Raw genomic sequence first — 14,527 nt, forward strand, 5'->3', positions numbered from 1 at the left:
ACAGAGACTCACAGATCATGGCCTAGATTCCCAGCTGCTCTCTGACTCACCTCCTCTTTGCATTTTCTCCTCTGTGTGCAGATTGGCCGCAGCGCCGGTTGTAAAATCAGACTTTGACTCTTTTTTTTGTTCTCTTTTATCTGTGTCTCTTTGCCTCCCAGATTAAATGTGCGTTGGTTGTGCCTGTGGACGAAACGGTTGCCTAGCAACCAGCTGATGAGAGCAGCCTTGAGGCCTGCAGTGATGTCAGTCTGAGTCGGGGGAGGGGTGCGAGTTTGCACGTGTGCGTGTGTGTGTGAGATGAAGCGAGAGGATGGCAGGCCGAACCCTCAGCAGAGTTCAGCATCATCTCACGCAGGTCACGTGCGGCGCTGCGTTAGTAGGCCACCGTTATGTAACCCGAGTGAGTCCGTGTGTGCGTTCACGGCGCTATAAATACGGTGGACGGACGCCAGCGAGCGCGACCCCGTATGCATGAGCCGGTGTGTGCTGGGTAGGAGCAGGGAGCCATGTGATGGTGTGGGCGCCGAAGGCGAGGTCTCCCACTACAGCTGCATCACTTTCCTCTGCAGCCGCTCAGCTGACGGAGCGCGAGCGGGGGGCCGGCGACGTGCACGAACTGCTGGCGTCTGTCCACGGTCACGGTCAGCTCAGGGCTCCAATAAGTGGTTCATGTTTTGGTTTAACCGGATCTGTTACGGACGGTTCTCAGACGGCTTCGGCCTGGTTCTTGAGTCAAGGAAATGTTGATGAAGAACAAATTCTATTAAAGTTTTAAGCGGATCTTGACCTATTTTCTTTTTTCGGGGGAAGGTTGATCTGTACACGGTCAAAGTCAGGCTGAAGGTGTGAGAAATATTACGTTTTGGTGAAAGTTTTACATAAAACTGGCTGCTTTCAGACAGATTCACTTTTAAATGGTCATCAACTGAATCGAGCTGTTAAACAGGTGGCATTGTGGGTAATGTGGTTGTTTTAGTTTCAGGAAGTGAGACGACAGAACAGATGTGCAGCTGAGCTCAGGACAGGTTTTAACTGAGTTAATGATGTTACTCTAAAGGTTTCTTTTGCAGTTAAAGTGCTAAAACATTCAGACTCCATCCATCCTTCCGTCTCACTGCTAAAATTTAAACAAGGAGCATGAAACTGATTTTGCATTCACTTGTATTGACTATGACGGCACTGAAAGGGTTCAAACGTCTTTAAAATAACGAGTGACTGAAACATTCAGTTCACACTGACAGGAAACAGAGAAACGCAGCAGGCGTTTAAATTCAGGTGGAACTGAATGCTTAATAAAACTGTACAAAACACCTGAAATGCTTCGCTTCGCATCTATTCAGCCACACCAGTTTGATGCATTAATTACGGGGTTTTTTTTCATTTAGCTCCTAATTTATTATATTTTAATGACTAATTTCATAAATGAAAGTAAAACTAAAGAAAAGGGAAAGGAAACCAATCAAAGAAAAATGAGTTTACACACGACCTGTTGATGCTGAAGCCCATCATCTCTATGAGAGCGAGTGTGTCAGGATGGTCTAAGAGACGAGAAAAGGCTGATGAAGCAGCAGAAATAATGTGAGTTTTGTACAAAAACAGCCAGAGTCATCTTACAAGACTCAAGTTCACAACACAGGGTTAAAAAGATACTCAGTTTCTAAGTGCCAGAAACTTTTTAATCCCAAACTATGCTGGGATTCAATCATTAAAGGGGAACTCCGGTATTTTTAAACCTTATTTCTGGCATGAAATACGTTCATCTACTCACTGAGAACAGTTTGGTGAAAGTCGGCGTCCTTCAGAAGATATTTAGATAACTGGAGATCCATATAACGGAGTGAACGGGGCTTAGAGGATGCAGCCTCTAAATAAGGCTTTATCTGTCTTTATTTCACCAATACTTTAAGAAGAATGAATGAATGAACGTGTGCTATAGCTCTGTTAGCTCATAGCTGCTGTTATGTGGCTACTTGCAGCTATAGGAGAGCTAACGGAGGGATTTCTACACAGGCACTCTACTGGGACCACTTCATCCACACGCCCCCCTGCAGCACAGTTTATTCACTCCGTGCTCTGTGACAGTCGGCTAACTTCACACAGAGTTTGGTGCTGATAGTTTTGTGCAACATGGCAGGATATTTATCTGATTTTGAGTAAGATGGACGTTCTTACCGGGGTGAATAAACTGTGCTGCAGGGGGGCGTGTGGATGAAGTGGTCCCAGTAGAGTGCCTGTGTAGAAATCCCTCCATTAGCTCTCCTATAGCTGCAAGTAGCCACATAACAGCAGCTATGAGCTAACAGAGCTATAGCACACGTTCATTCATTCATTCTTCTTAAAGTATTGGTGAAATAAAGACAGATAATGCCTTATTTAGAGGCTGCATCCTCTAAGCCCCGTTCACTCCGTTATAAGGATCTCGAGGAATCTAAATATCTTCCGAAGGACGCCGACTTTCACCAAACTGTTCTCTGTGAGCAGATGAACGTATTTCATGCCAGAAATAAGGTCCAGGTTTAAAAACCCCAGAGTTCCCCTTTCACTGTTGATTTTCAAGTGATCTGGCAGGAAGTTCGGTCTTTACCTACAGCTGGAATAAAGTAAGACCCTGATGAATCACCAGCAGTAACATGTCCCAGCGCCTGCTTTGGAGTAACTGTGGTGCTGATTTTCTTCACGTTCATCATGAGTTCATTTGCACGCCTGCAGTTCTGAGGTTTAAAACAGATTCTGGACCGGCTCGGTCTTGTGTTCTGGTGGGAGACACAGGACCGTCCTCTTTGTTATGTGTGACTCTTTGTAGCTGCAAGAAATGATAATAAGGTCGGAGAAGCTAAACGAGGTGCTGTGCTAATTAGGCTTAATAGGCAATTACATACTTTTCACATCAGTTTAACTCGTGCAACACAAACTGTTCAACAGAAGACAGGAAACCAGGCTGCTGATGGGAGAGCAGCAGGTTGAGTGAGTCCAGAAACATTAGGCTTCCAGAAAGTTGCAGAGCCACGAGGAACCAAATGTACAAAACATTTATCTTTATTTTTCCAGGAAAACAGGAAATATTTGCAGTGAGTTTGTTCAGTTCTCAGCAGCTTTAAAATGAACATCTGGTCTGAGCTCCTTTATTCTCCAACACAGCCTGAACCCTCTGAGACAAGCTTTCTGTCATTTCTTTAAGGAGTCTTCAGGAATAGTTCTCCAGGCTTCTTGAAGGACATCCCAAAGCTCTTCTTTGGATGTGGGCTGCCTTTTGTTCCGTTCTCTGTCAGATGATCCCACACTGCTTCAATAATGTTGAGGTCCGGGCTCTGGGGAGGATTCATCCCTCCATAAGACCTGTTGCCACTGATTTTCAGTCCACTTCTTGTGTCATTTGGCACAGCTCAGCCTTTTCTCGCTGTTGGCAGCCGTCAGGCGTTGGTGTGACGCAGGATCGGATGATGGAGGCGAAAGTTTCGGCAGGGACAGATGTGTCTTCTCTTTTCCATCAGTGCTGTGTATCACCCGGCTAACGCTGCCCCCCCGTCTCCATCTCACCCATCCAACACACGACCTGTGGAAAAGCCGCCGCTGAGCCGTGAGTTTTCCCATCATGCAGCGGGGCCCGAGTGAAGGCAGCACTTTCACTGTGGCCCAGTTCCACTTTGGCAGAAGGGCCTCCTTCACTTCCCCTCAGGCTGTTCCATATGTCACAAGCAGAAAAGAGTGATATCTAGGCTAAACACAGCTCCTCACATTCGGTGGAAAAAGTCCATTTTGAGAGTGTGGGGGTTTCATTTGGCCTGTTTTCTGCCCCTTGGCTCACTAAGTCCGCATGAACACAGGCTGTGTGAGGACAATGCTGTCGGTTTGGTGGAACAAAATCCTGAGGGGAAGTTGAATTAATGCGTCCTCGTGCTGCATGGTTTGGTTTGGTGTGTGTCTGCACCACATCTGTCTGTGTGCAGGTGTGTATTCACCAAGGATACACACTTTTTCTTGGATTTTAACCAGTTTTCAACATCTTGTTCATCCAGCCTGATGTTCAACTCTGTGCTTTAAAGGCAGACTAAGGTGCTGAATCCTGTGTGGGGGATTCCTTCTGAAGATTTAGGTCGTTTTTTCTTTTAATAAAAGCTTGAAAAAGTCCAGAAACAACAGGTCAGCTGTTATTAAACATAACAGAAACAGGAGAACCATTTTCAGAGGCAGATTAATCCCCGTTTGGTGCTGGAGATGCTGGCTTTACATCACCAGGATGGTCTTTGTGGCACTGAGGGAAGCAAACAACGATGGATGTGTTCATGGTAATGAAAGCAGATGTCATCGGCTGGCAGCGTGGCTCCCTGATGCGTTTAGTTTTTGGACAACAGAGGCGCTCATATTAGACGTGTCGGGCTTTAAATACACAAACAAACAGAAGTCGTTGTTGGTTTTAGCTGCTTCAGGGGACTCTTACAGGCCTCAGTCTTCAGCAGATGTGAGTTTAGCTCAGCTGTGAATTCTCTTCCAAAGCTCCTGAAGTGGTGCCACATGCCATTAAAAAGACTGTAGATTCAAATTTAAGACATGTGCACACTTCTTTAGATTTATCAAGCCTCTGTTTTCTGTCATGTCCACACATGCATGAGCCTGATCTCCACTCTTTAGTCTGAATGAATTATTTGCACTTAAACACTTAAACTGAGGCCTTGTTTAGAGAAGTAGAAATTTAGCTGATCATAGCAGCTGCAATAAAACAACAACAACAAATCAATAAGAGCCCCGAAACAGAAAACTCTCAGTCCTTCTTAATTATGATCCAGCCCACATTTTCCTTCCAAGCAGCCAAACTTTCCTGTAATCTTTAAAGTGTCCTGATCAATAGTTCTCCAGCTTTCTGAAGGTCTTTTAGTGGGTTTTTTTGGACATTAGCTTTTTCGCTAATTTTCGGCCCAGTTCTTGTACCTGATGTGTTTTTTCTTTGTTAAGCCACTTAACTCTGACCTATGAACCATTCAGGCAGAAAAAAGGCTCCTAACTCAAGGGATGAACCAGTGTTGTGTCGACACAGAACAGACAACTTAGCAAAGAAGCCATTTTAAACTGGATCTTTAGGCACTTTGTCACAAAGACGCATCATTTGTTCCCATTTCTTTAGCTGCATCTATGAAAAACAGCAAAGAAAACACAGTTTGACAGACAGAAAATAGGATTTCTGCAGCAACAAGGTGATTCCCAAAGAGCTATTAGCTGAAAACTTGGCATATCTCAGCATGGTGTGCAGTGTGTCCTTAAAACAGTTGAGGAAACTGGACAAGTGGAGGACAAAAGAAGAAGTGTCAGGCCTAAAAACCTATCTACAGCAGATGAACAGGATCTGAAAGTGATGTCCTTAAGAAAGAGGAAAAAATCCAGCTGTGACCTGACAGGACCTGAGAGATGCATCTGGACCTTCAGCTGATCCATCTACTGTTGGCCCAAGCCTCATCAGAAATGGTCTCCATGGAAGGGTGGCTGTCAAGAAGCCGTTCTTAAGGAAGGGAAACAGGGAGAAAAGGCTGAGCTGTGCCAAATGACACAAGAAGTGGACTGAAAATCAGTGGCAACAGGTCTTATGGAGGGATGAATCCTCCCCAGAGCCCGGACCTCAACATTATTGAAGCAGTGTGGGATCATCTGACAGAGAACGGAACCAAAGGCAGCCCACATCCAAAGAAGAGCTTTGGGATGTCCTTCAAGAAGCCTGGAGAACTATTCCTGAAGACTCCTTAAAGAAATGACAGAAAGCTTGTCTCAGAGGGTTCCCTCCTTGTGTCACCTCATTAAGAGCCAATGGGGGAGGACTGAAGTCCCTCCTTGGGCTGCAGCTCTTTCAGGATGTTGCTCCAGTAAAAAACTTCTGAATCTCTTCCAGCAACTCAGAGTTCATACAGTTGTTTACCTGTTTGTTTACTACAAACTCAGTTCTAAACTGCATCAAAATTCTGACAAACATCAGGAACCAAAGAGGATCTTTACTGTACTTGCCTGAAGGTTAAATTCAAACTCCTCCGTTTATGTTCTGGATAATTTCTGATAAAGTTGGAGAGTGAGTTTGTTTTTTCAGATAATTCAAAGCGATAGTCTGATTCACTGACCTCCACCTCTGCACATCCCATAAATATAACAGGATGCAGTTCCTGTTAAAACCTTTTGCATTCTTCTCTTTTTGTCACTTTTGTATAAACTAGCTTATCCATCCACATCTGTGTGTATAATTATGTCTTTTTAATGTATATTTCTATCAGTCTTAGAGCTGTGAAACAGTCCTTCGGTGTCCTATAATAAGGATTTATTCTATTGAAAGTGGGAGGAATTGGTTTTGGGTCCTTGTAATGAAGCTCGCAGGCAGAGGGAGGAACATACCTTTATGACAGGTGTTATACTTCTTAAATAAACAGCAGGAGAAACTTTTTCCATTTTTTTTATTTTTATTTTAAAAGTTGAGATTTGAGTCGTTTTTAAAAGGAAATTTATCTGGACTGTTTAACACAGCATCAGGTGTTAAACCCATCAGTGAGTTTGGGTCAATAACAACCCAAATATAAACAGTGGAGTAAGAAAACAGCTGATGCCCGTCAGCTGCTGCTGCTCTGCTGTAAAGGTTTGAGTTTGGCGCCACCTGCTGTGCGTTTTGCAGCATTACACTGAAATGTTTCACCTTCGGTGTACTTTGTGGTTATGTTTACTTATTAAAACCTATTTTTTTGTGATTTATCTTTGATTTTTTTGACAGTATCCCTTCTGAGTGTTACATTTCTCAGCTGAGAGTAAATCCTTCCCTCCAGCATCATGTGGCATCCAACCTAAAACCCTTAAACACCGATTCCACAGGTGCCCTGATTAACCTTGGTCTTCTCTCTGCCCCCCCCAGGCACCACACAGACGACTCAGGAATGCGTAACAACGCTGTCGCTGCCCTAACATCCACGCCCCCCAGCAGCCTCCCATCCCAGACGCATCCCTGCAGCCCACCAGACTCCGCCTCCTCCCTCACCCCCTGCTCCTCGCTGCCTCCCTCCGTGTCTCCCACCCTCACAGATGTCTTCGGCCTGCCCACCCCACCGATGGGCAGCGGCGGCGGCTACAGCTTGAGCTCCTCGTGCGGCGGCAGCGGCAGCTCGCGCTCGCCGTCACCGCTCACACTGATGCAGGCGGTGGCGGCCTCTGGCAAGCCCTTCGCCTCCAAGCCCGTGGAGCTGTGGAGCAAGAACGACGTGGCGGACTGGCTGGAGAGCCTAAACCTGGGGGAGCACAAGGACGCCTTCCTGGACAATGAGATCGAGGGCGCCCACCTGCCCTCGCTGCAGAAGGAGGACCTGATAGACCTGGGCGTGACGAGGGTGGGCCACCGCATGAACATCGAAAGGGCCCTCAAGCTGCTGCAGGACAGATAAGCCCCGAGGAGGCGGGAGCGACGCGTGGAGCCAGGGCTGAGGAGAGGGAGGTGTTCCCAACCACTTTTATCTCTTCATCAGACATAATCTCAAGTGGGTAGAAGTCTTGTCCAAGCTGAAGCTGCCTCTCGCTGTGTTTGTCCTCTCTCATCCTCCGTTGTCGCCCTCATCTCAGTGCTCCGGTTCGTCCGCCCTCCTCCTCCTTCCCTCCGTCCTGAACATCAGGGGATTTCTGGGGGAACTGCAGGGGGGGGGGGGGGGGGGGAGGCAAGGCAAGGGAATAGCTGCTATGTCACATCAGAGGAGGACAGTACGACGGACTGTCCAGAAGACGCTGGACTTGTTCGAACTCTGGAGAATAAAAAAATACTCGTCTTGAGATGTATTTCACACAAAGACTCACCCAACTGCTTTGGAATACCGAAGACTTTGTCCATGCACCCGGTGTGGGTGCGTGAAAAACCAGCTGAGCTGGTCGTTGCTCCTTTTCTATCTTTGCTAGAGTTTGTTCAGAGAATATTTCTTCACTAGAGTCCTACCGGAGTTATATTTCTGGGTGCATCTGAGGTTGTAGAGAAAATTTTGAGATAGACTCCATTTTTTTTTCTTTTTTTCTTGCTTTTCACTCGTTTGTGTCAACTTAAGAGCATCAGCTGACATGTTTAAACTAATGAAACCATATCTTGTTGCCGTGCACACACAGTTTCTGCACAGTGCCACACACTTGGATGTTACACGCTCTCGTCACACACACACACTGTTACAGCGATGGCCTTCGTCTCCTGAGAGGCTAAAGTGTAGGGAGAGATGCTCACCACAGGAGCTCGATAGTCCAAACCCATGAGGTGGAAATACTGAGGTGCAAGATGGACAGGAAAACGTTGGATGAGAAAGATCCTCCCCTTAAAACAGTTGAAACGTCCTCTCTTGGCTTTTCCTTCCAAATCCAGGCGTTTGTGTGTGTGTTTTAATAGTTGACCAAATAAAATCCCTACGGCCCGTTAAGCTAGCTCCATGAATCTGCTTCGTAGGGAACTAGAACCGATCCTTTCGTGCTTCATTCTGTCAAATCCTCTTCCACCTCACCATCAGCAGGTCAGCAGTGATGCGAGCGTGTCAGACGCCTGTGTAGATGTGGGAGAAGCTGAAGTTTGGAGGCGGCGTAGCAGGAGGAAACATTCTGGGAAATACACCGACCTGCTTTCTTGCTTTGAGATTAAGAGCCGAATCTCTTCTTCTGTGTTTTAAAGAGAGCTGAAGTGAAGATGCGGTGGAATTAATTGATGATTTTGGGCTTAAATGTCGGCCCAGAGCAGAATCTTCTTCTTCTGTGTTTTAAAGAGAGCTGAAGTGAAGATGCGGTGGAATTAATTGATGATTTTGGGCTTAAATGTCGGCCCAGAGCCGAATCTTCTTCTTCTCCTGCCGTGGTTGAACATAAACTGACATGAGATTACTTCCCATGAGTTCTTACTTTGCTCGTGCTCCAGCGCTCTGTTTTATCAAAGTATCGGTCTGTTTCTCAGCTGCCTTAAACTTCTCATAAGCTCTCTGAAAAAATGCTAATTTAGAGGCCAGTTTGTCTTACCTTGTAGAAGTAAAACTCAGGAACACATTTCATCAACACCAGTTGATTGGCTAAAGCAAAGTGAGACATTACATCATTATCTAGTCTTACCAACGACAGTATTTCCAATAAAAGTTGCTAAATTCTGCTAAGACAGGTGCATCAAACACTGATTAGCATGTTCGATACATCATATTTGCATCCTTGCTTGTGGCAGCTGTGTCTGCTTCACTCCTGCCGTCTAATCTCACACATTCTGTCAGAAGATGGTAAAACAACCTTTAAGACGATGCGTTAGCCACTGGTAGAGCATCTAAAAACGGCGCCATCTGACCACCTGCTGTGATTCCAGCTGTGGGAACAGGTGTGAGGATCACCCAGAGAGAAAGTTTTAAGCTATGTTTGTTTCACACCAACACAAACCGTTCCAGATGTTTGATGAATGTTGGAAAGATAATTACATGCAGCGACAAAATCACCAAGTTGGCAACGCTGATTATTTAAATTTAGCAAATGCTTTGCTCTTTGGCTCCTCCTACAGGTGTGTGATGTAACAACAGTGTCAGAAAAACATCTGTGTGAACATGTGCAGCAATGTCATGATGAAGAGGCCACAAAGACGCCATCAAAAGCCCAAAGAAACGTTAGGCACCCGTAAAGCAAACCTGTAAAGCTAACCAGTAAAGCTAACCCATATAGCTAACCAGTAAAGCTAACCCGTAAAGCTAACCTGTAAAGCTAACCCGTAAAGCTAACCTGTAAAGCTAACCAGTAAAGCTGACCCGTATAGCTAACCCATATGCTAACCCTTAAAGCTAACCAGTAAAGCTAACCCGTATGCTAAGCAGTTAAGCTAACCAGTATGCTAACCAGTTAAGCTAACCCATGTGGTGCAGGGCTGGAAACCAAAGTAGTTCACTGCAGGATAGTTTCAGGCACAACAAAAGTCAGTGGTCGCTCCAGTGCGTCAGAAGCACATAGCTTTAAGGTTCACAGACTTTAATCTCTGTATGCAAAGCTAGAGTTGGTGTAAAGTCAGATAAGCTCACATTAAATCCCAGAAACGCCGACTTTTGCTCCCATCTTCTGCTAATTAATGAGCTTTACAGGTTCTTGTTGTCACAGCTGAATTAATTGAGCCGTAGACGTAGTTTTCACACAAATCCAAGCCTAAAAACGTGCCTGCCTGGTGTAAGTCCAGCTCTGGTATTTGTTGCTCATCTTGAGCGTTGGAGAACTTTCTCTGAAACGAACGCAGATGTAAAATGCAATAAGTCTGATTTCGAGCCCTATAAATCTACAATACTGTTGCTTTTTCTGCTTTAAATATCAGATGAACCAAGTACGAACCTCTTCTATCTTCTATTTAACTTTTACATCCGACAGTAAATGTTCAGAATGACGTGGGATCAGGTTCATTTATAAAACACGTTTAAGGCAACAAAAACCATCGCATTTGTGCATTTCTGCTGTCAATAAGAGGTATTAATCGTCAGTATTACTGCTATTCATGAGAAAGCAATGTGTGTATCTCCCAAAATGTTGAACTGGTTTGAACTGGTAGCTGCGTTTGAATCCAGAAGCTTTGAACAATCTGAAAACTCAGCTTATATTCAAAGAACTACAACTCAAAGGTGGCAGCTCAAGCACCCGAAGTGACCCGAAGTGTCGGGGAAATGACGTTTTTATTCGATTCTGCGCTTCTCTTTGCTTATAAGAAATAAAAACCGAAATGGTTTGTGTCCATTACAGACAGCCGGAGACGGAAAGCTGTCCAACTGTCAGAGGATGAGGAAATGTACCAACTTTAGTCTTTACTTTAACGAGTGAAATCTCACTGAACTCTTAGAGCTTCAGGGTCAAGTCCACTCGCCACCTCAGCTTGTTGAATCAGCAGCTCTCTAAAACAGATTTAATTCAGCATTCAGGAGGTTTCTGCGTCAGCGAGTCAGATTTCAGGCGTAGATGTGCAGTTTGTGTTGAAATGTGTGTATATAAGATGATTAACAGGAATAAAATGTCTATTTGAGTCCTTGTATAGCTCTATGAAGATGTTTAGAAGAGGAAAAAAGGTTGATTTGTGGCAGTCGGAGCTGACCTGATGACCACTCCCACTCATCCTGCAGAGGATGCCTTAAATAGCTCACCGCTCCCTTCCTCCACCCCCTGCACCTCCGTCATGGCGGACTCTCTCCAAGCACGGCCCGCCTCCGGTTCGGTTTGCGCTCGGCTGCAACCCAACGTCGCCCTGTTTTTGGTTTCATGTCACACTCCGCAGCTTCACGCAGCTGCAGCTTTGCGAGGAGGCGAATGAAACATCTCTGTGTTCTGTGAACATTAGCCGCACGGAGGCCGGCGCGGGACCACGCTGCTATACTCCTGTTTTCAAACTCGCAGCGGCGTGCCGAGGGGTCAAAAGCACAGTATTTTTAAAGATTTGTATAGAGTTCTATGAAATTTTATAGAGGTTATCAACACTGATGCTTGGATTGCCAAAAAACAGAAATACTATATACGTAGATTAAAATGTGGATTATTATTAGATTTATGGGTTATGTAAGAAGCAATATTTATTCTGAATGAGTCTCCTTGGTTGTGTTTTACTTTCCATTTTGAAGTCACATATCACGATGCAGTCAGTGTTTTTGATGAAGCGTTGCCTGAAGCAGACGCCCTCTCCTGCAGTAGACTTTTCGGCCAAACCACACAAGCCAGATCTAACCTGCCTGACGACACGTCTCATGTCCGATCCCCGGGTCCAGAGTGTGTGTATAAACGGAGCTAAATGTACATTCTTAAAACTTTATCTGCAGGCCATCTTGGTAGGAAACTATATGAAACCTATATATGTGTATGCATAAATCCACCGAAAAGATTAGCGGTGGCTTCGGCCACTGAGCAGTTCTCTGTGTGGAAATGTAGAGCTGAGTAGATGTAGTAGGAATCTTTAAAAGCATCACCACGGCGTGGCGCGGCGTGGCCACGGCCCACTGACCCACTTTCACTCCCCTTCGAAACACTGCTCCCACCTTTATCATCGTCCAACATTTGGGTTTCTTTCTTTCTTTCTTTCTTTCTTTCTTGATTCATTTATTTTTTCATGAATAGATTTGATTCTTTAAGTCTTCATAGAGGCTAAGATGTTTTGGGTAATTTGTGCAAAGACTTGTGTTCATGTTTTCTATGTTGCTGTAATTTTGTGCTAATAAATCATCATAGAGTCAAATAATTACTGAAATGAAAGAGAATTTTCCTGTAACAGCACTCTTCCTGTTCCCTTCAATTCCTCAAGACTTCTTGTATGGCAACCAAAATTCACTGTAAGAAATAAATATAATATTGCACTAGTGTTGCATCTCTCTCAGTCCTTATGGTGCAGGTGTGTTCGGCAGGTAAGGAGCGCCTGGAAGACGCAGCACTGACCTAAAGCTGAAATGAGTCGTTTGTCTCAGTAAAAGCTATTCTGGAGTCAGAAGACAGTAGCAGGAAGGTTCTGGGAGGTTCTCCCATCAGCAGATCACCTGCTGGCAGGTGAGGGCGGCGGCTTCTCTCAGGTCCTCTGACTCTCTGCTCTTTGGAGGACGTGCTTTGAGCTGCTTTCCCTTTATGAGTCGTCATGGATTTCCAGAACATCCTTGACCGAACTGAAGCTCCTCCCACACCTGCGTTTTAGTTCCAATAACCACCAACGCCGCAGCCCCAGCGGCGTCCATCAGCGTCACCTGCGGTTACCGCCATGACAGGCAGAGCTCCTTGAGGCCGAACATGGTCCGCTCATATTTCATGTCCCCGACCTCTGTGAGAAAAATCCTCCCAGAGGTGCGAGCCGAAGCCCTCGCAGACGACCTCCAGTTTCCAGTTCACCGTCATTACCGGTTTGGGCTTTCCAGGACTGTCAGGTAGTATTCCAGGTCTGTCCGGCAGTATTCAAGGTCTGTCAGGTAGTATTCCAGGTCTGTCCGGTAGTATTCCAGGACTGTCAGGTATAATTCCAGGACTGTCAGGTAGTATTCCAGGTCTGTCCGGCAGTATTCAAGGTCTGTCAGGTAGTATTCCAGGTCTGTCCTGTAGTATTCCAGGTCTGTCCGGTAGTATTCAAGGTCTGTCCAGCAGTATTCAAGGTCTGTCAGGTAGTATTCCAGGTCTGTCCGGTAGTATTCAAGGTCTGTCCAGCAGTATTCAAGGTCTGTCAGGTAGTATTCCAGGTCTGTCCGCAGTATTCAAGGTCTGTCCGTCAGTATTCCAGGTCTGTCAGGTAGTATTCCAGGTCTGTCAGGTAGTATTCCAGGACTGTCAGCTAGTATTCCAGGTCTGTCCGCAGTATTCAAAGTCTGTCCGGCAGTATTCAAGGTCTGTCCGGCAGTATTCAAGGTCTGTCAGGTAGTATTCAAGGTCTGTCCGGCAGTATTCAAGGTCTGTCAGGTAGTATTCCAGGTCTATAAGGCGGTTAGACACGAAGCTTCACGGATTTCTGTCGGGTTTCAGTCCGTGTTATTACTTTCAGCGCTTTGGACTGTTGGAGGCACCTTTAAAGGAGTTCTGCAGCTGAAGTTGGATTTAAAAAGCGGGAGGGATACTGAAGGAACCTGCAGCTTCGTTCCGTAATAAGACGGAGAGGTTTTACACCGGAACTGTGCCGACAACAGGATGGATTTAATCATTTATAGCACACGTTCATTCATTCATTCTTCTTAAAGTATTGGTGAAATAAAGACAGATAATGCCTTATTTAGAGGCTGCATCCTCTAAGCCCCGTTCACTCTGTTATATGGATCTCCAGTTATCTAAATATCTTCTGAAGGACGCCGACTTTCACCAAACTGTTCTCGGTGAGTAGATGAACGTATTTCATGCCAGAAATAAGGTCCAGGTTAAAAAAATACCGGAGTTCCCCTTTAAGATGGCATCTTCAGTCAAATCTTTGTTCAAACAAGAATCCAAAATAACAGATTTTATAACAGCAAAAAAGATTGTTTAACGTGAACAAAACGTCTGAGTGAGCGTCAGACTCGGGACAGATGCTCCAGATGCTCAGACTGCTTCAAACTAAATGCAGAACTCTCACAGCAAACAGTCAAGTCATCATCAGACGAAGAACGATTTCAGACACCAAAAGCAGGGGGGGAAATAAGGGAAGACTCATCTCAACAACTCCAGTCCAGGCACTAAAGGACTAACCTGTACATTTGCAGTGGATTTTATTTCCTGCTATAAAAGGTTCTAACTAAGGCATTTGAGAAAGTGTGATCATTTTAAGGAAGTAAACCACTGAGACATAAAATCACAAATGCATATTAAAGATATTAAACTCGTCCAAGTTATCGATAGGATTCAAACTGCGGGACTTACGTGCACGACTGAGTAGATGCACGGCCTGGAAACTCCACAGCGGGGTGTTGGTTCCAGTACCTGCACAACGGTCCAGATCAGCCGACTGAGGCTCACACCTCAGCTTCTTTCTTCAGAGAATTAAGCTTTTCTTGATGTTATCGCCCCACAGTTCAAGTAGCAGCAAAGTTCTACAGAATCTGGCATTTACAGATGTGTTATAGGTCCAATT

The 14,527-nt window shown here is 45.3% G+C and overlaps 1 protein-coding gene across 1 annotated transcript in view; it reads left to right on the forward strand.

The window, feature by feature from the left end:
- LOC140301431 (SH3 and multiple ankyrin repeat domains protein 2-like) overlaps positions 1-7,659 on the forward strand; it is a 256,845-nt gene extending 249,186 nt beyond the window's left edge. Inside the window, exon 26 of the mRNA XM_072379870.1 lies at positions 6,878-7,659. Within this exon, the coding sequence (XP_072235971.1) occupies positions 6,878-7,400 (523 nt within the window). The 3' untranslated portion in view covers positions 7,401-7,659. The remainder of the gene's footprint in view (positions 1-6,877) is intronic.
- The last annotated feature ends 6,868 nt before the right edge of the window (positions 7,660-14,527 follow it).

Source organism: Leuresthes tenuis, unplaced genomic scaffold (assembly GCF_036924035.1).
Source record: "Leuresthes tenuis unplaced genomic scaffold, fLeuTen1.0.hap1 SCAF_2, whole genome shotgun sequence".
NCBI classification, from domain to species: Eukaryota; Metazoa; Chordata; class Actinopteri; order Atheriniformes; family Atherinopsidae; genus Leuresthes; species Leuresthes tenuis.